Source organism: Pipistrellus hanaki, assembly GCF_964339955.1.
Source record: "Pipistrellus hanaki genome assembly, chromosome: 10".
NCBI classification, from domain to species: Eukaryota; Metazoa; Chordata; class Mammalia; order Chiroptera; family Vespertilionidae; genus Pipistrellus; species Pipistrellus hanaki.
The window spans coordinates 72,774,338-72,799,478 of NC_140512.1; the positions used below are offsets into that span (position 1 = coordinate 72,774,338).

Consider the following 25,141-nt stretch of genomic DNA (forward strand, 5'->3'; position numbering starts at 1 on the left):
GAGGTGACACACAGTCATGCCCGCACAGACAGAGCAGGTGACACACCGTCACGCCTGCACAGACAGAGGAGGTGACACACCGTCACGCCCGCACACACAGAGCAGGTGACACACCGTCACGCCCGCACACACAGAGCAGGTGACACACCGTCACGCCCGCACAGACAGAGGAGGTGACACACCGTCACGCCCGCACAGACAGAAGAGGTGATGCACCGTCATGCCCGCACACACAGAGGAGGTGACACACCGTCACGCCCGCACACACAGAGGAGGTGACACACCGTCACGCCCGCACACACAGAGGAGGTGACACACCGTCACGCCCGCACACACAGAGGAGGTGACACACCGTCACGCCCGCACACACAGAGGAGGTGACACACCGTCACACCCGCACACACAGAGGAGGTGACGCACCATCACACCCGCACACACAGAGGAGGTGACACACCATCACGCCCGCACACACAGAGGAGGTGACACACCGTCACGCCCGCACACACAGAGGAGGTGACACACCGTCACGCCCGCACACACAGAGGAGGTGACACACCGTCACGCCCACACACACAGAGGAGGTGACACACAGTCATGCCTGCACAGACAGAGCAGGTGACACACCGTCACGCCTGCACAGACAGAAGAGGTGACACACCGTCACGCCTGCACAGACAGAAGAGGTGACACACCGTCACGCCCGCACACACAGAGGAGGTGACGCACCGTCACGCCCGCACACACAGAGGAGGTGACGCACCGTCACGCCTGCACAGACAGAGGAGGTGACACACCGTCACGCCCGCACACACAGAGCAGGTGACACACCGTCACGCCCGCACACACAGAGCAGGTGACACACCGTCACGCCCGCACACACAGAGCAGGTGACACACCGTCACGCCCGCACACACAGAGCAGGTGACACACCGTCACGCCCGCACACACAGAGGAGGTGACACACCGTCACGCCCGCACACACAGAGGAGGTGACACACCGTCACGCCCGCACACACAGAGGAGGTGACACACCGTCACACCCGCACACAGAGGAGGTGACACACCATCACACCCGCACACACAGAGGAGGTGACACACCATCACGCCCGCACACACAGAGGAGGTGACACACCGTCACGCCCGCACACACAGAGGAGGTGACACACCGTCACGCCCGCACACACAGAGGAGGTGACACACCGTCACGCCCACACACACAGAGGAGGTGACACACAGTCATGCCTGCACAGACAGAGCAGGTGACACACCGTCACGCCTGCACAGACAGAAGAGGTGACACACCGTCACGCCTGCACAGACAGAAGAGGTGACACACCGTCACGCCCGCACACACAGAGGAGGTGACGCACCGTCACGCCCGCACACACAGAGGAGGTGACGCACCGTCACGCCTGCACAGACAGAGGAGGTGACACACCGTCACGCCCGCACACACAGAGCAGGTGACACACCGTCACGCCCGCACACACAGAGCAGGTGACACACCGTCACGCCCGCACACACAGAGCAGGTGACACACCGTCACGCCCGCACAGACAGAGGAGGTGACACACCGTCACGCCCGCACAGACAGAAGAGGTGATGCACCGTCACGCCTGCACAGACAGAGGAGGTGACGCACCGTCACGCCCGCACACACAGAGCAGGTGACACACCGTCACGCCCGCACACTCAGAGCAGGTGACACACCGTCACGCCCGCACACACAGAGGAGGTGACACACCGTCACGCCCGCACACACAGAGGAGGTGACACACCGTCATGCCCGCACACACAGAGGAGGTGACGCACCGTCACGCCCGCACAGACAGAGGAGGTGACACACCGTCACGCCCGCACAGACAGAAGAGGTGATGCACCGTCACGCCCGCACACACAGAGCAGGTGACACACCGTCACGCCCGCACACACAGAGCAGGTGACACACCGTCACGCCCGCACAGACAGAGGAGGTGACACACCGTCACGCCTGCACAGACAGAGGAGGTGACGCACCGTCACGCCCGCACACACAGAGCAGGTGACACACCGTCACGCCCGCACACACAGAGCAGGTGACACACCGTCACGCCCGCACACACAGAGGAGGTGACACACTATCACGCCCGCACACACAGAGGAGGTGACACACCGTCACGCCCGCACACACAGAGGAGGTGACACACCGTCACGCCCGCACACACAGAGGAGGTGACATACAGTCATGCCCGCACACACAGAGGAGGTGACACACCGTCACGCCCGCACACACAGAGGAGGTGACACACCGTCATGCCCGCACACACAGAGGAGGTGACACACCGTCACGCCCGCACAGACAGAGGAGGTGACACACCGTCACGCCCGCACAGACAGAAGAGGTGATGCACCGTCACGCCCGCACACACAGAGCAGGTGACACACCGTCACGCCCGCACACACAGAGCAGGTGACACACCGTCACGCCCGCACACACAGAGGAGGTGACACACTATCACGCCCGCACACACAGAGCAGGTGACACACCGTCACGCCCGCACAGACAGAGGAGGTGACGCACCGTCATGCCCGCACACACAGAGGAGGTGACACACCATCACGCCCGCACACACAGAGGAGGTGACACACCGTCACACCCGCACACACAGAGGAGGTGACACACCGTCACGCCCGCACACACAGAGGAGGTGACGCACCGTCACGCCCGCACACACAGAGGAGGTGACACACCGTCACGCCTGCACAGACAGAGGAGGTGACACACCGTCACGCCCGCACACACAGAGGAGGTGACACACCGTCACGCCCGCACAGACAGAGCAGGTGACACACCGTCACGCCCGCACACACAGAGGAGGTGACATACAGTCATGCCCACACAGAGGAGGTGACGCACCGTCACGCCCGCACACACAGAGCAGGTGACACACCGTCACGCCTGCACAGACAGAGGAGGTGACACACCGTCACGCCCGCACACACAGAGGAGGTGACACACCATCATGCCCGCACACACAGAGGAGGTGACACACCGTCACGCCCGCACACACAGAGGAGGTGACACACCATCATGCCCGCACACACAGAGGAGGTGACACACCGTCACACCCGCACACACAGAGGAGGTGACACACCATCATGCCCACACCGACAGAGGAGGTGACACACCGTCACGCCCGCACAGACAGAGGAGGTGACGCACCGTCACGCCCGCACACACAGAGGAGGTGACATACCTCATGCCCGCACACACAGAGAAGGTGACACACCTCACACCCGCAGACAGGTTTGAGATGAGGAAACACCGCTCTCTGGAGCTAGCTGTGCACCTAGGACCGCAGCACCTGCACTTCATCAAGGGCCAGACGCAGGGGAGAGGACCCACACGGCTTGGCCAGAGGTGAGAGGTGAGAGGTGAGAGGTGAGAGGTGAGAGGTGAGAGGTGAGAGGTGAGAGGATGGTGGGGAGCCTGAGGGCAGGGTGGCTAAGAAGGTCCACGGGGGCTCCTGGGAGGCTGACCACGGTGACGGGGCCAAGAGTGAGCGTGTGGAGAGGCTGCTGGTCGGGCATCCGGCATCGGTCATTCGGGGATGGCCACCTAAGCCAGGGTGCTGTGACGCCCCTTGGATGATAGAGGAGCCGAGTCGGGGGGAGCGGTCTCTGGGCGGTGCGGTGTTCAGAGAGAACGGAAGACAACCTCGCAGACAAGGAGGGGTCTAACCGTGGAGCTGGCGGTGCCGTGCAGGACCAGCGACCCAGGTCAATGACGCTTCGGGCCAGTAGTGGGAGCAGCAGGGGCCCTGTGAGGCTGGCAGGGGGCGGTGAGGAGACAACGCTACCACTTCCCGACCCTGGTGCCTCACCCAGGTGGGGGCGGCAGCTTCTCCAACGCTGGCTCAGCTCTCGGCCTGCCCTGCGGCTCCGCTGTCACTGTACAGCCTGGGCCCCGCGGCTCCGCTGTCACTGCACAGCCTGGGCCCCTCGCTGTCACTGCACAGCCTGGGCCCCGCGGCTCCGCTGTCACTGCACAGCCTGGGCCCCGCGGCTGTCACTGCACAGCCTGGGCCCCGCGGCTGTCACTGCACCAGCCTGGGGCCTGTGCCAGGAAGCAGCGAGCCTGGTACCTGTGGAAGCGTGCTGGGCAGAGAGAGAGGTCAGCGCTGACCCCATCTCCGGAGAGCCCTTTCCAGCCAGAAGAGCTTCCCCTCCCCCCGCCCAGGTTCAGGTGCCGTGCCGCCCTCTCAGGCAGAGCCGGCCTCCCCACCACAGACACTCTCCCTGCCCGCCGCCCGCCGGACACTCAAGGCAGCTTTCTCCTTACTCCTGTGTCTCTCACCCCATTCTGGACACCAGAAAACACGTGCTCTCACCTCACCCTGGACACCAGAACATGTGTGCTCTCACCCCACCCTGGACACCAGAGCATGTGTGCTCTCACCCCACCCTGGACACCAGAACACACGTGCTGTGGAAACTGCCCTCCGGCAGGCACAGGTGGCCTTGGGTCCTGCTCTCCCACATCCTCTGACAGGGTCTGTCCCCGAGAGCCCCTGTGCTGCCACAGGAGCGTGGCCGCAGCCATGCACACCTGCTCCCGTCAGCGGGGAGCTGCGGGGACATTTCCCCAAGAGAGTGCGGGTCCCAGCCATCAGCAAGGAGCCCTGGCGGCCGCCTCCTGACAGTCAGGTGTCCGAGAAGACCAGGCCGTGAAATCTAGTTTCTACAGTGACGGCAAAGGCTGTTGGCCAGGCGGACTCAGCGGCAGCACCTCCTAGAGGGAGCAGCGCTGTCCGCCTGCACTCCTTCAGCTGCCGGGACCAGGACGCGCGCGGGCCGGGAGCGAGAGCCGGCAGCTGCCCTGCTGACCGAGTGTCAGGCCCAGTGCCTCCTCCCAGAACCAACGGAGCCTCGCCCGGCCCTGAGGCGCGGCTGCTCCTGCTGTGGAGCATCCCTCCCTGCAGTGCCTCCCAAACACGCCCGAAATACCGACCCCAGCACCAGTGGAACTCCCCGCGACACATGTGACACTTGCGAGACGAGATGTGTTCTGACGGTTTCCCTGCTTTTCTTATTCAGGACTTTTCCTCAAAGGCCACCACAACAGACACATTATCTGGCACCGGCACGGGCACCAGCATTGGCATCTCAACCATCAGACGGCTACCTGGCTCTCACCGTGACCCAGCGCCCGGCTCACACCGTGGCCCAGCGCCCGGCTCACACCGTGGCCCAGCGCCCGGCTCACACCGTGACCCAGCAGCCAGCTCACCAGCCAGCCGCCCCAGCCACACAACATCGCTGGACCCCACATGGGCCACGACGCAGGCTTCACGCAAACAGCACCGACGCGTCTCAGGGCAGCCTCAGCCACTCACCGACCCCACTCCGGCTTGAAGAACCCTCAGTCCCGATGATCGTTCCAGTTTGTCCTTGTTGCTGACTGTTGGGAAGAAGAAGAAGCACAGGTTAGCTCGGGCCTGTCCTCTGCTGGACACGAGGTGCTCTCCCTGCGCTACACCCAGTCCCAGCGCCACACTGGGCACGAGCTGCAAGAGGGAGACCTAAGGGCCAGCGTCCCCCGCATCCCTCTCCAAGCAGAGGTGCCGTCCCAGGAGACCCCAGACCTGCTGGGACAAACAACGTGGACATGGCTGCCAAGAGTGAGGTCTTGTTTTAGAACAGAATGACAAGTTCATGACGTGCTCACAGGAATAAGGCCAATGACCGGCCCTCCTGGGGTGGGCGGCCACTTCACTCCTCTCTCATCACTCAGCTTCGGCAGGACTAGGAGGGCTTTCCGAGAATAAGGCCCTACATCAGCAAGAGGAGGGTAAGTGCTGCAGCAGTGAGTCTGGGCCCAGAAACCAGGCGCCCCGGCTCACACCGCAGCCCAGCACCCAGTTCATACCATGACCCAGCGCCCAGCTCACACCATGACCCAGTGCCCAGCTCACACCATGACCCAGCACCCAGTTCATACCATGACCCAGCGCCCAGCTCACACCATGACCCAGTGCCCAGCTCACACCATGACCCAGCACCCAGCTCACACCATGACCCAGCACCCAGTTCATACCATGACCCAGCACCCAGCTTGCACCATGACCCAGCGCCCAGCTCACACCATGACCCAGTGCCCAGCTCACACCATGACCCAGCACCCAGCTCACACCATGACCCAGCACCCAGTTCATACCATGACCCAGCACCCAGCTTGCACCATGACCCAGTGCCCAGCTCACACCATGACCCAGCACCCAGTTCATACCATGAGCCAGCGCCCAGCTCACACCATGACCCAGTGCCCAGTTGACACCTCAGATCCCTGTCCAGGGTCCGAGGCCTCTCTGTTGTGAATCCAGTAGACTTGTTTCACTCCAGTAGACTTACTGAGTCTGAGAATTGGCCTTTCCATCAGTGCCATACATTTTTCAGCCACTGTGTCTTCAGGTAGCACCTCTCCACACCTTCCTGTCCTGGGACTCCTGCTCAATGTATATGGGATGGTCGTAGCTTGTCTTCTAAGACTCCTTACTTTTAGAAACCATGCATTTCTTTTCTTTATCTCTCTGGCTTCATTCTAGATAATTTCTCCAGTTCTATCTTTTAGTTCACTCATGCCCTCTTCAACTATATCTAATTTGCTTTTACACACATGTCTTGAGTTTAAACTTTCTATTTTATCTTCCATTTAAAAATTCTATTGTTTTAATATTTTTGGTCATTTTTGAGGCTATTGATTTCTGGTTCATATGTAACCTCCCTCTTGTGGGTTCCTTTACACGTGAAAACATGTAAGTTTATGTTTGAGGTCTCTTCATTGTGCCCTCGGGCTTATTTGTCCATCCTTTCAGCTGCCCTTTGCTCATGGCTCCTTGCCCTCCAGCATGTTGCTGTAAACTCCTGGGATTTTAACTGTGGGAATGCTTTGAAGACAGAGAACACGGGGATTCCTCCAGTGAGGACGTGTGCTTCCTTCTCTAAGCTATTTGGGTTTTAGGGGCCACGTGGTGGTGCATGTGGACAGTGTGTTCCTGTGAAGCTGACTGTGTTCAAAGTCCTGGTGTGATCCCACTCCCCACCACCTCACCCCAGTGCTGAGCATGAAGCCCTTGGGCCCAGTGGAGGCTCTCGCCATCGTTCTAAGGTGACTCCCCCCACCCGCCTCCTCCCCACAGCTGGTGATCATGAGCTGTGAACCTGCAGGTGAGGTGTGAAGCAGCCCATGAGGTGTGAATTGGCCTATGAGGTGTAAATACGGCCCATGAGGTGTGAAGCAGCTGTGAGTTGTGAACCAACAGGTGAGGTGTGAAATGGCTGTGAGGTGTAAAGTGGCTGGTGAGGTGTGAAGCGGCTGTGAGGCTGAACCAGCAGGTGAGGTGTGAAGTGGATGTGAGGTGTGAAACAACAGGTGAGGTGTGAAGCAGCTGGTGAGGTGTGAAGCAGCCAGTGAGGTGTGAAGCAGCCAGTAAGGTGTGAAGCAGCATGATGTGTGAAGTGGCTGAGGTGTGAAGCAGCATGTGAGGTGTGAAGTGGCTGAGTTGTGAACCAGCAGATGAGGTGTGAAGTGGCTGTGAGTTGTGAACCAGCAGGTGAGGTGTGAAGCGGCTGTGAGGTGTGAACCAACAGGTGAAATATGAAGCAGTTGGTGAGATGTGAAGCAACTGTGAGGTGTGAAGCAGCTGGTGAGGTGTTAAGCAGCCAGTGAGGTGTGAAGCAGCCAGTAAGATGTGAAGCAGTATGATGTGTGAAGTGGCTGAGTTGTGAACCAGCAGATGAGGTGTGAAGTGGCTGAGTTGTGAACCAGCAGATGAGGTGTGAAGTGGCTGTTAGTTGTGAACCAGCAGATGAGGTGTGAAGTGGCTGAGTTGTGAACCAGCAGATGAGGTGTGAAGTGGCTGAGTTGTGAACCAGCAGATGAGGTGTGAAGTGGCTGTTAGTTGTGAACCAGCAGATGAGGTGTGAAGTGGCTGTGAGGTGTGAAGCAGCATGTGAGGTGTGAATCGGCCAATGAGGTGTGAAGCAGCTGTAAGTTGTGAACCAACAGGTGAGGTGTGAAGTGGCTGTGAGGTATAAAGTGGCTGGTGAAGTGTGAAGCAACTGTGAGGGTGAACCAGCAGGTGAGGTGTGAAGCAGCTGGTGAGGTGAAGCAGCCAGTGAGGTGTGAAGCAACATGTGAGGTTTGAATCAGCTGTGAGTTGTGAAAGCCAATGTTTGGAAATGCCCTCAAGAGAAGGTCATCAGTGTCCACTTAGGGTCCTGCTTTCACTTGGTTCGGGACCTCCTAGAATTCCAGCGTCTCCAGAAGCTGACATGTTGCAGAGTATATCTCTACACCTTCACATTCTAGCATTTTTGGTTATTTTCTAAATGGCAGTCAATCCCAGCATCTACTTATCTCAGTACATGGAGATAACCAGAGTGCCCCCCCCCCCCAGAGGCCTCCCTCACGACTCTGCGCTTCTGTAGGTGCCACATATTTAATTGGTGGGTTTGAGCCAAATCTCTGGCAGCTGCGTGTGAAGTGTGTAAAGCATGAGGGAGTTGAGCATTGCATGTGAGGCGGAGCACCTTGTAGGTCGGTATGGACTTGGTACGGGAGCTCGCGCTCACTGCGGCCCATGCACCCAGGCCCCACTGCTCGCCGGCCTTTCCCGTCCACTTGTCTTGTCTGCAGCAGCTCCGAGTGAGCGAGGTGGGGCCTGCAGGCAGCACAAGCAGCAGTGAGCCCTTCGGAGGCCGCACCTACATGCTTGCTCCGAGCCCAAGGTCCGCCAGGCCCTTCTGAACGGGAGCCATGTTCTGCTTCACAAAACCTTGGACTGAAGCAGCGTGTATCAACATGACAACAGCTCACTTTAATTACATTCACTCTAAGAGAGCTATGAGCGAGGCCTGTGCCGACAGGAGGGCTGAGAGGGACCCCTCAGGCTGAACATTTGAATCCTGAGGGGGCCGGGGCTTTCTACCTCCTCCGCACTCTCCACTGGTGTCCCCCAGCCGGACAGCTTCTGGGTCCTTTCACATACACCCCTGCCCACCACACAGAGCACCCTGCCCACTGCACAGAGCACCCTGCCCACCGCACAGAGCACCCTGCCCACCGCACAGAGCACCCTGCCCAACCCCACGGGTGCTCAGGGCCAGGTCGCACACCCCGCCCACACCTGGCCCCTGGGCCTTCTCTGATGTGCTGGGGAGGGCAGGTGCCACAGCCTCAGCCTCACAGATAAACGCGGGCAGAGCCCCAGGAGCTGGGCGGTCAGCCTGTGGCACCCAGGCCTGGGCCCCGGAAAAGCCCTGTGTCCAGTTTTCTAGCCACAACAAGGAAACAAACGAGGTGCTGAGAGCAGTGGGCGGCCGGAGAGGAATGTCAGCTTCAACCTCCATTCATTTTCCAGAAGGTCTCACTTAGGCCTGCTCCAGGCCACTGCCATTGCGTCCACAGCTGGTGTCACGTCTCCGCTTTCCCTTCCTGTGAGTGACCCCCCGGGTGCAACGGGGGCTATCTGACTGTGGTGGTTAGCCAGCTGCCCATGCACAGGGAGCCACTGCGGCGGAGAGGGGGCGCCCGGGTTTGGAGAAATGGCCCGTCTCCTACCGTTCATCTCTGGTCAGCAAGGCCATGCCAGGTGCTCACAACGAGCTGCCTGGTTTCACTGTGTAACTGGCATTCCCAATGCACATTTCAGGGACATCTGATGTGTGTTTTTAATTAAAAGGCAGCTGAATAAACATCCATATTCTGTGACACATTTTCTGATCATTTTCAGTGCTAAGGCCTCAGAGCTGCCCCAAAAGATCTTTCTCTCCCCTGCATGCTCTCGCAGTTTTAGGTTCTGAATTTTGTCAGACCTTTTTTTCTGTATATGTACATACTAGAGGCCCGGACCATGAATTTCGTGCATGGAGGGGGGTGTCCCTCAGCTGAGCCTGCATCCTCTTCAATCTGGGACCCTTGGCTGGTGGGCATGGGTTGTGGGTGTAGTGGAGTGATGGTTAATTTGCATATTACTCTTTTATTAGTTAGGATTCTGGTAAACACATGCCTTTTATAAAAGCACCCATGAACTTAAATCAGGTCTCCACATTACAAATTGTGGAATGAGTTAGGTCTCCTCAGCTGCCCTTCTAAGACAAGAGACTTAGTTTCATTCTTGAAGCGTAATTAGAAACATGCAGGTTGGAATTCTTTCTGAAAAGTCTGAAGAGCTAGAAATAGTGAATATACCCTCTGAACCCCAGAAAACCAGATGAATATTATCTACATGGCAGAAGGTAAACAACAAAAGAAATAGGAAGGAAGCATAAAACAGGATAAAGAAAAACACAATAGTTATCTGTATACTAGAGGCCCAGTGCATGAAAATTCATGTACTGGAGGGGGATACCTCAGCCTAGCCTGCCCTGCTCACAGTCCAGGAGCCCTCAGGGGCGGGACGTGACCCAGTGGTCAGGGGAATGCCGATGGTGCAGAAACTCTGCAGACAGTTCCAGTTTCTTATAAACTAAGCACGTGCACACCAGACGACAGTGATCACACACAGTGCCTGAGGCTACATCCACACAGAGCCCTGCCCGGGCCCTCAGCTCTGCTCTCCTGTCCTCACCAGCCCGGGAGCCACCAGGTTGTCCCTTGGTAGGCGGTGGTCAGGACAGGACGGTCCGCCCACAGCGAGAAGAAAGAACGATGAGGCCACGGAAAACCCCAGAGGAGCCGGGAAGGCGCGTGACTGAGCGAAAGAAGCCAGACTGGAAAAGGCTGCACAAGGCGGACACAGGGTTTTAGGCAGGAGGGAGGCTCCGCATGACAGCTCACACGCCCCCTCACAGTTATCAGAACCCACAGACAACTAGGCCGAGGAGAGGGAACAGAGGTAAACAGGGTCTCGCCGATGGGTGACCAGCACGGGCTGCACAGCTACTGTGCCTTGTCTGCTGCCCCAGCAGCTCAGGGCGAGGCCGCAGACAGGGAGGGGCACAGGGACTCTTTCCTGTGAGCGTCCAACGGCTCTAAGAAGCACGTCTATAAACACAACGAGCAGCCCGCACGTGGCGCAGGGACTGAGTGTCGACCTCTGAACCGGGAGGTCACAGTTCCATTCCAGTCAGGGCACAGGCCCGGGCTGCAGGCTCGGTCCCCGGTGTGGGGCGTGCAGGAGGCAGCCGGTCAATGATTCCCTCTCATCATTGATGTTTCTTTCCCCCTGTCCTTCCTCTCTGAGATCAATAAAGATATTACACATGGAGCAGAGCCGGGAGCAGCTGTCAGGGGCGTGCTGTCAGGACGCAAGGTGCAGGGCTCCTTTGTAAAAGGCCATTGCTGCTGAGGGACCTGCGGAATTTCAAGGAACAATCACTATTTCCAACCCAACCAGTGCTCTGCGTCTGGGTGCTTCGTTTTCAGGAGCCGGGAGCCAGGGCCACAGGGAGGGTGATGGCCGAGTTCGGGCCCTCCGCAGAGCCTGGGCCTGCACCGCCGCTGACACCGGCAGAACCGAGATGACACTGCAGCCGTCCTCAGCGCTGGGCCAGGTGGCCGCCCAAACTGCAGAACTGGGGGCTCTCAGGAATGGTGGGTGGCGCTGGCGGGAAACCGTCCCCAAATCCTACTGAGCTCCCCTTGGCCCAGTCACTGTCCTCCTCTCCCCAAGGGCACTGTGCCGGCTGGTTCCTCACCCGGCTCCCCCCTGCCCTTTCCCAGCTCCTCTTCTCCGAACCGCACGGCTGGTGGGGCAGCACCGTGGCGGGCTCTCAAAGGCCCCCACCCCTTTTGGGGAAACCCCAAGTCCCCTGGAGGGTAAGGAGCCCCTCGACGCCCTGTCCGTCCAGGTCCTCCCACTCCCCCGTGTCCTACAGCACGTCCTCTTCTCACGCACACTCTGCACGCTCGGATTCTTGGCACACGTCCGTCCCAGTGGGGGTCGTCCCCTCCCCCCTCTGGCCAGCCTCCTGCCCCGGTGCCTTCCCCTCACTCTCAGACCTGGGCCTCTCCGGGGGCAGAGGGCAGACGGGGACCCGGGAGCTCCAGCCTGTCTACGGAGTGGGGTTCTCTGTGTCAGTGCCTCAGACCCTGGCATGAGACGGCATGAACGCAGAACTAATCACAGGTCGGCGACTCCCTCCAGAAGGATTCAGAGGGCGATGCGGGGCCTGGCCGGCGGGTGAAGAGGTCCCTGAAGAAGTGAAAACCTGCGAGAAGACGCTCGCCTTCAATCCTGAGCGGACCGCTGGAGAGCACGAACCTCCGCAGGCCCCGCGGCCCACCTCTGACGGAGGCTCCGGAAACCGGCGAGGACCCACACTGCCCGCTCACCTGCCGCTCCGAGCGGGCAGGCCTGAAAGCCAGCGGAGCCCCCCCGCCCAGGTCTGCGCACCGCCGAGAGCCAGGCCCCCGCGTTTCCGGGCGAGTTGGGGCGTGAAGACGAGCGGCTGCCTAACAGCGCCGAGAGAGGAAGACGACGGGCCAATGCCAGCGTGGCCGGAGCCCGGAACCGCACCCCCCACGCTGGCCGTGGGCGCCAGGACCACGCGGGACGCGGGGACTTCAGAACCCTCCCCCACCTCGCTGCCCGCCTCCCGCTGCCTTTCCTCTGACAAGGCCAAGTTACATCGGACACGGGGACATGTGTAGTCATTCGGATCAGAAACACGCCATCTCACTGTTCTTGCGTGCCACACTCCGAGGGAAGAGCCATGCGTGTGGAGGAGCCTCGGACCAGGGGCTGCCAGATGCACCTGGTGGTCGTGCCCAGTAACAGTTTCCTGTGCCGTTCAGAAAAGGTGGCACCGCTGGGGTGAGAACCCACGCTAACGCAAAGCTGGAGACGCAGGGACACTGCACTGAGCCAGGAGCAGACGTCGGGGTGCGCAGCCGAGCTGACAGCCTCACCCGTCAGGTCGTCGGGGCACAGTTCTGCCTGGGTGACCGCTCGGCCGAGCCAGCTGGGGCGGGGGCGGGGCAGAGGCGAGCCAGCCACCATGTGGCAGACCAGCACGGCCACCCGCCATGTGCAGGCCCGGAGCTGGGCCAGCCCCTCCCTCACAGACAGGCCCGGCCCCGGGGCCGGCCCACAGCCCAGCAGCAGGGCCTCACCAAAGCCCCACGCCCACGCGGGCCTCCCCCAGAACAGCTCAGCAGGGTGTGTTTGGGTGGAATCATGGGTACCGTTTTCCCAAACGTTCTCTTAATGTGAAATACACAGCTTCCAATGCACTAAACGTGATCATTTTAAAATGAAAATGACCACCTAACTTGGGCTCAGCATCTTGCAGAATGACCTAACTCTGATAACGAAATGAAGGGTTTTTACTAACACGGCCACGTGGGCGCCGAAGGCCATGGCAATGCTCGCCTGCAGGGCGCCTGAGCCTCCAACGCTGTGCGCTCACAATCGCCGGCCCGCCCCGGCAGCCACGTGCACAGGGAAACGAGAACCCAGCCCCAAAGCAAGCTCCTCACCACGGAGTGCGGCGGGCTGCAGCCTCCGTGCCAGTGCTGCCATGCTGGGGCCGGGCCAGCCGGGTGCCTGTCTGAGGGGCCTCCCACATGCTGACCGCCAGGAGTGGGCTCGCCAAGGACCAGGAAGCTCTTGGGCAGCCCTGGCCGATGTGCTCAGTGGTGAGAGCGTCCGCTGAGCACCAAAGGTCTCAGGTTCGATTCCTGGTCAAGGGCATGCACCTGGGCTGCAGGTTCGAGCCCAGGCTCTGGTTCGGGTGCGTGCAGGGGCAGCCAGTCTATGTGTCTCTGTCTCTCCTGCCTTCCACTGTCTCTAAAAACCAGTGGGAAATGCCCCCAGTGAGGATAAAAGATAAAAGGAGGTGTTTGTACCCCTCGCCCCTGTCGGGCGGCTCCTGTGAAACAGTGAGGTGGCCGGCCCGGTGAGGGTGTGAGGACAAGGCCTGCGTGCGGCCGTGGGAAAGCAGTCGGTGCAGCCGCCGTGACAACCTACGAAGGGGCCCAGAAAACAAACTACAACGACCTGTGACCCGCGACCTCACGTGGGGCTCCCCCAGAGGAGCGGGAGCAGCGCCCTGGTGGCCGAGGCGGGGCGGCCGTGGCCCTCCGCGGTGGCCGCCGTCCCTGCGGGCGGCTGAGGGGCCGGAGGGGCGCGGGGAGGATGAGCCGCTCCCACGGGACGGCACACCCGCTCCCCGTGCGGACGGAGGGGTGCTGGCCCCAGGGCGGGAGGCAGGAACAGCCCGGGCCCCGAGAGGCACCCTCGCTCCCACCGCACCAATTCCCACGCGAGGTCCTCTACTCCGCCTCTCCCGCCCCGGCCCCCCAGCAGGACCAGGATGGCACAGGGGCTGGGGTTGCTTGAGGAAGGGCTCGGGGTCAGGGACACAGACCAGGCACGTTGGCACTGGGTAGCAGGAGGAGCCTCGCTGGTTCCAGAAGGCTCCATTTCCCCTCCGCTGTCCATCCTCGAGTCCAACAACGAACCTGGGGGGCTGGCTTATTGAGAGGAAGGTTCCGGCCAGGCCCCTCCAGGCCCGGTGGGGCCCCTGATGCCCACGCCTGGCCCCACCTGGGCCCCGTCCGCAGGCGGCAGAGAGGACGGACTGTCTTCGCAGCAGAGCGTACCCCCTCCCTGTGAACACGGGCTCAGCTGCGTGCCCAGCTCTCCAGGGGCCTCTGCTCTGGGGGCTCTTGTCAGAGACACATCACGAGACACCAGCTTGTGCTGGGTCGGAGCCGACCTCCAGGCAGAACCCTGTGTCCGAGCCTCCTCCTGCAGAGCAGCCGGCGCGGAGAGCAGAGCAGCCCTCACTGGGCCTGTGCTGTGGCCACATTGGAAAAGCCACCAGAAGCCTGTCTGCCCCGTGCCCTGCTCCCGGCCTCGGCCAGACCCAGGGCTGGGCGGTGGAAGCCGCGGGGAGACCCAGGCCAGGGCATGGCTCTGCGGCACCTGCAGGCCACCTGGCCTCCGGCCCAGCATGCAGCCGGCAGAAAGGAGGGGGTGGCGACCCCCGGCCTCCGAAACCCACTCCAGGGGCCACGGAAAACTCGTTCCTGCGAGGAAAACGCCAGCCAAACCGCAGAGCAACTGCCGGCAGCATCCCTGTGGCTGGTCCCTGTGGGAGCTTTCTCAGATCTTTCTCCCGAGAAGACAGCCCGGACACAAGAGCGACCCAGGCAACCCTCAGGACGGCTCTCAGTCCGGGAGGTTCCGAGGGAAAGGGCTGCCTGCTCACGAAGTCACGGGGCTGAGCCCTCGTGCTCTCCACCGGCCCGCGGGCGTCCACCTGGCCGGCCGCAGAGGGTTCTGCCAGGAGGCACAGGCGCGAGGCTGAAGCCGCAGAGCCCCTCCCTGAGGGCCAGGCGGGCACAGGCCTGGCTGCCACCTTTCCTACCTGCGGCTGAACCTGGACGCCCAGGCCCGTGCCAGCGCCAGTGCCCGGACCGGACGCTCTGCAGGCAGAGGTTGCTTTACTCTGGATTTCCCCCAAACAGACCATGGCCTGATTTCGTGGGCACAGTAATGTGCTCGGGAGGCCATCCCTGGGCGGACCTGTCTGAAGGCAGAGGAGCGGGTGTCCAGCCCCCCTGGGCGCGGCCACACGTCCTGTGAGCCCGGAACATGGGGGCTCCCTGCAGGTTCTCTCAAGTGGGATGTGTGCTCATCCCACAGGGTGGCCTGAGGGACCAATGTGTTCACATGTGCAAACCAGCGGGCAGGCGCTCAGCTCACGTGTGAGCAGTCAGTAGCCTCCTCCCCTCCATGGCTTCTGTGGCCAGCAGCACGACGGGCCACCACGTGCCACGTTCCTCCTGGAGAGCGAGGACGAGACAGGGAGCAGACAGCCGGGAGACGTGAGCGCTGGGCCTGATGACAGTGAAGTCTCTGAGCGGCCTGCGGTTTGTTACCGAAAGATCCCTGTGTCCCAGGGTTGAGGTAATTAAGAATCGATTTGGCTGTATTTGTCGCTAAGCACCATGGCTGTGGTTGAGAGCTGGTTCTTAAAGAAAATCACAGGTTATGTGTTATCGACACCAGGTGCTGGAAAACAAATCCGTTTCACTAAAACAGAGATGGTGACAGGAAGCCAGGAAAGCTGGTCAACATCCTTAATTGCTCTAACCTTTAGTTGAGACATTGTTAGCTGAAGCAGAATCTACCTTGTTTGTCCTGTGAAAGTTTCTGTTATTTCCTGCCTAAGGGCTACATGTAAATTTCTGTTTATGTTGCCTAAGATGTTTTCCCCAAAGCCTCAATAAAAGGGATGGCAGGGCCAGAGCAGGAGTAGTTCTCCCACTAGAGTTGGACTACCGCCTGGCCCCCATATCGCCAAATTGAATTTCTTCAAGTCTCCTTTCATTTGTGTGCGGCCCTTCTCCAGAAGCTGAACCCTGGATTGGAACTCTTTCCACGCGGGCCATGAAAGAGAGTCCTATAACCAGGTCAGCGGTGAAGGAGGCCACTGCTCGGGTTCAATGACTCCCATTTCCCCGAGGGCACCACAGGGCAGCCTCCCACAATCCCCACCCAACCCTGACGGAGCCATTCCGTGGGCTGTGGTCCTGGAACGAGCTCTGCCGGCGGGTCCTCATGTGCAACCCCGAGGCCCCAGTGCCGGCCCAGCGAGACCCCGACTCAGCACCACCCCCTCCCGTGCCTGTCAAGTCCACGCCCAGGTGCCCGGTGGGCATGAATCCTGCCCTGAGTGGCCTCTCTGACCTTCCAATGTCACAGAAGTGGTGGCACGGGGATGAAATGTCATTTCTATCAGCAAACCCTACACATGTGTTTGCCTAGCTGAGTTTAGGCAATCTCTGTCCGCAGTGAAGTTACCTCCCATGCTCTTACCCATCATCTGTACGAGCCTACGGGAAATCTCACTGCGGAGAAACCCGCTCTGCCTGGGCCCCACCTCCGTGGGACTTGGGGGACACGGGGTGAGGAGTGCAGAGGGCTAGTGGGGTCCCCCGCCAGTGCTCCAGCTCCCCACGTTTCTGTAGCCCTCCATGCACAGTGGGGTCACGTGAATGTTTGGGGGGTAGGAGCTGGACCCCAGCCCAGAGTCTGGCTCATTAGTCTGGGTGGGCCCTGGATTCAGCATTTATTATATTTACTTATTTATTTAAACATGTTCTTGATTTGAGAGAGGAGAAAGAGAAACACCGACTGGCTACCTCCTGCATGCACCCCGACTGGGGATTGTGCTCAGAACCGGGCATGTGCCCGACTGGAGGTCAAATCTGCAACCCCCTTCAGCGTAGGGATGACACCCAGCCTGCTGAGCACACCGGCCTGGGCAGCAGCAGTCTTCACGTGTCTCCCCGGGCTCCGAGGAGCAGCCAGAGGGGCCTCCGGGCCCATGGAGACGCTGAGATTGCCACCGGCCCCCAAGGGAAGAAAGTCTAAGGAGCCATGGAATTAGTCAAGACAGTAAAACCCAAGGAAAACGGGTTTGAGGGGATCTGGTTTTAACCTGATAGGAGGTCAGCTACTGCGGCCAGACCGCTCCATCGGCCATTCCCGTCCTAGGCTCACTGAGGCCCGAAGCAGCCATTCCCGTCCTGAGTGGCGTGTGTGTAGATGTTGAGCGCAGCCGAATCCGAGTCTCCCTCCCAGGAGCACAGGGCGGCGGGCAACCTGGGCACACTGGCACCCCCCATCTTCCCCCCGAGTCCGATCCTGGGGGGAAGCCACAGCAGGGGTCTTGTGGAAAGGCTGAGGCCAGTCTGGGCTTCCTCACACCTCCAAGACCTCTGGGGACCCGGTTACCATGGAAACCAGGAGGCATGAATAGCAAGGCCTGACAGAGGCCTGGCAGGTGGTGGAGGGAGGGAGGCTGACCCCGCTCAGCTGGACAGGCTTGCGGGGATCCTGGTTTTGGGCAAATGCAGCCACGCGCCAGCCACTCAGATAAGTTCCCAGTGGCCTGCAGCCGTGGCCTGAGGGGCAGGAGGCCTGGAGAGCCATGGCTCGGGGGCAGGCCCTGCACCCCAGGGCTGGAGCCAGGGGAGAAAGACCCAGCACAGCAGCAGGGCCTGAAGCAGGAGGGCAGGGTCTGTGGGGGGAGCCAGAATGGGTGGGCAGGGGTAGGGGAAGGCCCACAGAGTGTGCGTGTGTGTGTGTGGGGGGTGGAGGCAGAACTGGGGAGACCCTGCGGCGGGTTGGGTGGGGCTAGGGAGACCCACGGGTGGGGGCGTGGGCAGGCTTGGGGGAGGACCTGCAGGGGGTGGGGAGGAGGCAGGATCCCGGGGGAGCAGCCCCAGCAGGCCCAGGAGGACGTGGGGAGCCTCAGAGGCCGGGCCAGGGCGGCCCGGGAGCACAGGAAAGGCCCGAGTTATTCTCTGTGAGGCTCAGCCCTCGGTGCCTTTGCCTAGCCCTAGACAGTGCCAGGGCCAAGCTGGGGGATGGGTGTGAGGGACATGTCAGTGTGCTGCCTACCCGAACCCTGCCAGGACACGCGTGCCCACTGACACCCAGCTGCTCACACACAGCAAGGCCCCCTCCTTAGGTCCCAGTCCCCACCCTCAGGCCTCCCCCAGGCCTCCCCAGGCCTCCCCCCAGGTCACCCCCCAGGCCTCCCCCCAGATCACCCCAGGTCACCCCCGGCCCTCCCCCAGGTCACCCCCCAGGCCTCCCCAGGCCTCCCCCAGGTCACCCCCCAGGCCTCCCCAGGCCTCCCCCCAGGTCACCCCCCAGGCCTCCCCCAGGTCACCCTCCAGGTCACCCCCAGGCCTCCCCAGGCCTCCCCCCAGGTCACCCCCCAGGCCTTCCCCCAGATCACCCCCAGGTCACACCCGGCCCTCCCCCAGGTCACCCCCAGGCCTCCCCAGGCCTCCCCCAGGTCACCCCCCAGGCCTCCCCAGGCCTCCCCCCAGGTCACCCCCCAGGCCTCCCCCAGGTCACCCCCCAGGTCACCCCCAGGCCTCCCCAGGCCTCCCCCAGGTCACCCCCCAGGCCTCCCCAGGCCTCCCCCCAGGTCACCCCCCAGGCCTCCCCCAGGTCACCCTCCAGGTCACCCCCAGGCCTCCCCAGGCCTCCCCCCAGGTCACCCCCCAGGCCTTCCCCCAGATCACCCCCAGGTCACCCCCTGGCCCTCCCCCAGGTCACCCTCCAGGTCACCCCCAGGCCTCCTCCAGGTCACCCCCCAGGCCTCCCCAGGCCTCCCCCCAGGTCACCCCCTGGCCCTCCCCCAGGTCACCCTTCAGGTCACCCCCAGGCCTCCTCCAGGCCTCCGAGGGGAAGGAGAGTCAGATGCTGGTCAGGGCGGCCCCATCTCCCCTCCCGGCCAGGACGCCGTGGCTGAGAAAGGCACGCGCCACCAGCAGCCCGGAGAACACCAGCTGAGCGGCTTCATGCAGACCCTCGGGTGACAGCGCTCCCAGCACGAAGGGAAACGCCCACCAACGTGGCGTCCGGTCTGCGGGCTGCTTGGCTTCCACAGCGCACGGCCACTGTCCTGACCCGCGGGCTCTGGCCCGCCACCCGGGAGCTGCCGTGCCTGCACCTGGGACCTCCTCCCTCTCGGTGCTCCCGGTTCCAGGGCCCAGGACGCCGGGGCAGGGCAGCGGAGGGCAGCGGAGTCTGGTTCACTCCGTGTTCTCGCCTCGTCTGAGGAGGGTCAGCTCAGCGCGGCCTTCCCTCGTGGCCAAGCCGCCTCCTCGGAGCTGGGGCCCGGCCGTCCTGGGGCTCCTGTGGGCATCTCCCTGTTACCCTGCTGGCGCTGTGCCCGCCCCACGCCTGTGCTCCCCTCTCACCCCTCTCCTCAGAGGCGGCAGCTGAAAGGGCTGGGGAGACCCCCACACCCCCCACAGAGGCCTCCCTGGGCCGGTGCCTGCCCCCCCGGCATCCATCCGGTCTCCACACGCACTGCCCGCGGGCTTCCCGGTGCTCCAGGAGGCCCTCCCTACCCGCCAGGCCCAGGCTCACTTTATATCTGTACTCCATGCTGTTTGGAACGAACGGGTGATTTTCTGAATCATTAACTCCACAAATAAAGATTTTTTTCCCCCTAACCCATCATATACCCACATTTGAAGACTTCTAGAAGGAATGTCAGTGGAAACGAAGACAATTGGCGAGTCTGACAGCCAGTCCTGCCCAACAGCAAGAGAGAAGCTCCTGTTGGAATGTGGGTCCCAGGTGTGTGCACCACGTGCCCCGGCGGCCTCGCCATGAGCTCTCCGGTGCCTCCAGAGGGGACAGGAGTCACTGCTCCACTGGAGCTGTGAAGGCGGGGCTCCTGCATGCTCCGGCCTGGCGAGGCCCAGTGAGCGGACCTGGGGCAGTGGCTCCCTGCTCGCAGTGAGTGCCCGCGCACACTTGGATTATACACACCCCGTGAGCCGGGCCGGGTCTCCTGGCGGGCAGGAGCCCCTGGCCGCACCTCATTAATTGTGCAGGTGCAGACGCAGCTAGGAAGTTCACATCCGCACTCAGGGAACACGGCTCCTTGCAGAGGAGCTCAGGGTGGGAGCGCAGAGAGGAGGCAGGCTTACAGCACGCTCACCCCAGCACACAGCACGCCTGCACCGCACGTGAGCGCACAGCTGGCGGGGACGCGCGGAGCCTCCCCAGGCCACCGGCACCGGAGGCGGAGGCAGGGAGCTGGCGGCGGCGCGGCTCACAAGGGCCTTGTTAGAGGGCCTTCTCCAGCAAACGGCAATGCCAAGTCTCCACAGAAACCACGTCAGAAGCCACGTCGATCACCCACATTTTCTCTGCTTCGGACACCTGGCGCTCGAAGAAGAGCAGAGGCACCCGTGACGCAGGGAAGATGCCAGGCCCTGGGGGATGGGCGCGTCCTGGGCAGACGGCAGGCCTCCACTCGGCAGGCCCACTCCCGGACAGCAGATGGGCTGTGGTCCCTTCCAGGGAAACGCTGAACTTGCAGCGTGAGCACGGGGCCCCGACAGGAGCCTCAGCAGCACCTGGCCGCGCCCCGTCTGGCGGAGCTCACCTGGCATAGAGCAGCCAGGCAGGTGGTGGGGAGAGACATGTGAGCCCCACGGCCTGGGCCGGGCAGCCCGTGGCTGGTCCAGAGAGCACAGTCCCATCTGCCTCCTCTGGCTAATGGGCTCATAGCATCAACCTTGAAGGCTGAGCAGAGAGCCATGGAGAGCCTATGTATGTGAAACAGCCCTGCGGGAGGAATGGAGGGAAGAGGTGAAAAAGTATGGGATACACGCTTTTAACAGATAGAATGCCCATGATCTCAGCCTTCTTAAAAATCCCCACCTAGGGAGGAAGGGAATAGGGAAGAGGAAGAGGGAGGGAGAAACATTGATCAATTGCCCTCTGTACGCTCCCCAATCTGGGATCAAACCCACAACTCAGGTGTGTGCCCTGACCAGGAATCGAACCCAAACTTCCTGGTGCACAGGACGTTGTTCAACCGCCTGAGCCACTCTGGCCAGGCGGGTCGCAGACTTCTTCTATCATTTTCCTGATGGGAGGGAAGCCGACTTCCAATGTTCACATCACTATTTAGAGTAATTCTGTGAGATAATCAGAGGCTCCATGGAGAAGACTGGGATAGGGCCTCAGGCGCGGGTCCGCATCAGCGGGCGGGAGGAGGGCCCTGGGGGTGGCCTCCCTCCAGATATAATGCTGCCTAAACCGTGTGCCCAGCTTCCAGATAACGGGCAACGTGGGGGTTATGAGATGATGTAACCATTATTGTACAGTGTAAAAACCTATTTTTAAAATCGCATGTGAAATGAAAAAAGGAAAAAGGTATATTGGAGAAGACATGGAGGCTGGAAATGGCCCTTTGGTCCCATGGCATCCTGGGAGTGCATGTTAGGCCCCCTCAGCTGCCCAGGAGCTGCGGGACCCATGGGGGCCTCGGGGGCCGCGGGGCCTCGGGGGCCGCAGGCACCTTTCTGCAGTGAGCCCTGAGGACACAGCTACGTGGAGTCCAGTGACCTGCTCTACCCGGAGGCGGCAGGCGGACGGACCGTGAGCCCGTTCGTCAGGAGGCCTCCGCCCACCTCGCGTCTCCCTGTGGGGCCTTCCCCACGTTGCAGAGAAAAACCCTCCATTCTTAGCAGGAGCCCCGAACCGCCTACAGTCCCCGGGGAAGGGGAGGAGCCTGCCGAGGACTGGCTTTGAGAGGAGGAGCCAGTGCCAGGATGGAGCCCTGCTTAGCAAGCTGTCCCTGCAGCTGTTCTGATGCTCTCCACCCTGACACAGCCCTGAGCCTTAGCTGTTTCGACATCACCTCAGTAGGCACAGGCAGAAAGTGAGAGTCTACCGGGCAGATGATGGAGATTAAAGTCCTAGAAAAGGTTATAAGATGCGGGAACAGGTGAGCATCTGACATGGTAGAGATGGGGGTGCAGCTGACAGATGAGCTAGGCACAGATTAGCACCGTGAAGGACAGGAACCATCCCCCACTTCCTTCGTTTTTCTGTTCCTTCATATGCACGCACCCCAGTTGTTGAGTGATGCCGACAGTGACGGTGATGGTGAAGGTGGTGAGGCTGGTGACAGTGACAAAGACGGTGATGATAATGGTGAAGGAGGTGACGGTGATGAAGACGGTGATGAAGATGGTGATAATGGTGAAGGAGGTGACGGTGATGAAGATGGTGATGATAGTGAAGGAGGTGACGGTGATGAAGATGGTGATGGAGGTGATGGTGATGATGAGGTGATGGTGATGATGAGGTGATGGTGATGGAGGTGATGGTGATGATGATGGTGAAGGAGGTGATGATGATGAAGATGGTGATGATGATGGTGATGATGATAGTTATGACAATGATGATGATGGTTGTGGTGTTGGTGAGCCACACCATTTTGCTGAGTATTTGCTGTGTACTAGTCATTCATTATGCTAAGGTCTTATATCATACTTAACTTGTCAAAACCCTTATAGGGAAGTCCTATTCTAACACACATTTTACAGATGGGTAAACTGAGGTAACCTGTCTAATAAGACAACTTAAAATTTATGTGGAAACACCAGCCCCGTCACCCAGGCAGCCTGGCCACAGAGGGTGTTCCCTTCCAGGTCTGCTCTGCAGGCATGGGATGTGCAGACTGCGGGCCTGCGCCAGCAGAGGCCATCCACGCCGAATCCGAAATGTGGGCTGGACTGCAGGACTCCGCCCAGGGGGCAGAATGGGGTGGGGATAAAGGATGACAGCTTCCTGCTAGCTCTCCTCTCCCAGACCCTGCTCTCTCACCTGCCTGGGGCGGCCCTGCCAAGGAGCTCCTTCCAAAGAGGCACACGCAGAGAGGACCTGAGACCTTCGCCGCAGCGGCGGGAGCCTCCAGCACAGGCCGCCGCTCAACAGCTCCTAAACCTCAGCCAGAACTGTGCAGCCCGGCGGTTCCTGGGCTGTTCCCACCAGCCACAGACACACGCTGAGCCACAGACCCTCAAGGGTGCTGAGCCACAGACACTGGAGGAGGCGCTGCCACGGCCTGCAGGTGTGGGAGGACCGGGCCTGACACCGGACAACAATAGGCATTTCCCGAGGTGGAGAAGAGCTTGCAGACATGTCAGAGACAGGTCCCACCGGACATCCCGCAGCCTTTGCAGTGCGATCCTCATCTCAGTGAGGGTCGGAGTCCGCCGGGGTCTGGTGCTTAGTTGAAGTCCAGCACTGAGAGGAATGACAGGCATTCTCGGCCAGAGGAGGCCTGGCGGCATGGCCTGCTGTCATTTCGTGTGGCCTGGGCTGCTGAGCGCATGGGCAGGCTGACTCTGAGGGTTACACGGCGTCTCTGCCTCTGGGTCAGAGACACCATCCACTCTTCACACCAGCTTCCAGGCAGATGTTCCCACAGACCTGAGCAATGCAGCCATGCTTTCCCAAAGGACAGCCGCCTGAGGAGGAGGAAGTCCAGGACTGAGCAGCCTCGGTGAAGCAGGCAGCGCTGGGCCCACAGCAGCCCTGCGGGCAGTCTCCCCGCCGCTCCCAGAAGCCCCTCCCCCCCGCCCCCATGCACCAGCCTCCTCTGGGTCCTCATCGGAGCTGTGACCTAAAACAAACGCAGTGCCAGTCCCCGTGGGACAAACCACCCAGGAGGGAACCATATTCCCACAAACAAGCCAACCTGAGCAGCTCATGGGACCACCAAGCTTCATGGTGGAGAGGCGCTCCCACCTCACCCAGCGTGGGCACCGAGGCCGCCGGCGCATGCCCCCCGGCCGGTCAGGCACGGGGGCGGCGCCGGGCGGGTGGGTGACATACAGGAGGCATTCCCAGCCCAAAGCCTGTGCTTAAGCAGGCTCTCCCCCCTGCCCTGAGCTGAAGAGCCTCTCCTCAGACTCCTTACAGATTCTGGGGGCTACATTCTGGCCTCCAGGCCCCAGAGACAACGTGCTGCTGGCGGCCGCTCAGGTCTGCTCCGGGGCAGGAGACTCACCCAGCGAAAGGGCTGATCCTACATCTAAAGGCTGCATCAGAGAGAGTGGCTTTGTGAACAATAATTTATTTCCTGTTTCAAAAGCAAGTTTTCCCTTTGAGTTTCTTTAACCAGGCAGCTGTCCTAGTTTCTTTGGTTAATAATTCAGTTGACCAAATTAAAAAAATCCAATGTGCCCGATGATTTAATGACTCTGGTACACACCCCTCAGCACGTCCTTCACCCAGAAGCAAGCCTGCGAAGGCTGCCTGGGGGCTCGGAGGGACCGGCTTCCGAGTTTCTCCTGCACACGAGGCGGCAAGGACCTCGGGTTAAGGTGGCTGTCGCTCCCCCTCAAGTGAAACCTCATTCCAGGGGCTCACAAAGAGGGGGTTCTGCAGGGCGGCCCAGACCAGGCCTCACCAGGGAGCCGGGAGGACGCAGTCCGTGGCCCGAGCCTGCTGGTTCTTACAGGAGACATTCCTGCTCAGCAACTGCGGGCGCACCCTGCTTCCAGGCACCTGCCGCTCACCGTTCCCGCCCTCAGAGCGCCGGGCCTGGGCGGGCTCCGTGCAGCAAGGCAGGCGGGGACAGAGCCTCGCAGGCCAGGAGGATGTTCAGCTTGTGTGTGTGAACTCCTGCCTGGGCCCCCATGTGTGCTCAGAGTCAGAACATGGGCTGATCACTGCACTGATCATGCTTCTGTGGGCCTGGTTGTGAATGGACACTGGCCACGAAGTTCCTTAACTTGACGGGGCCAACAGCACAGGCATGGGTGTTGGGGTGCCTCTCCAGCCTCCGGGGACCACTCCAGGTGCCA

General features: G+C 61.0%; 1 protein-coding gene across 1 annotated transcript in view; it reads right to left on the reverse strand.

Annotated features, from left to right (window-relative positions):
• PTPRN2 (protein tyrosine phosphatase receptor type N2) overlaps window positions 1-25,141 on the reverse strand; it is a 332,127-nt gene that overhangs the window by 143,973 nt on the left and 163,013 nt on the right. The window contains exon 11 of the mRNA XM_084896450.1: window positions 5,376-5,440. Within this exon, the coding sequence (XP_084752576.1) occupies window positions 5,376-5,440 (65 nt within the window). The remainder of the gene's footprint in view (window positions 1-5,375; window positions 5,441-25,141) is intronic.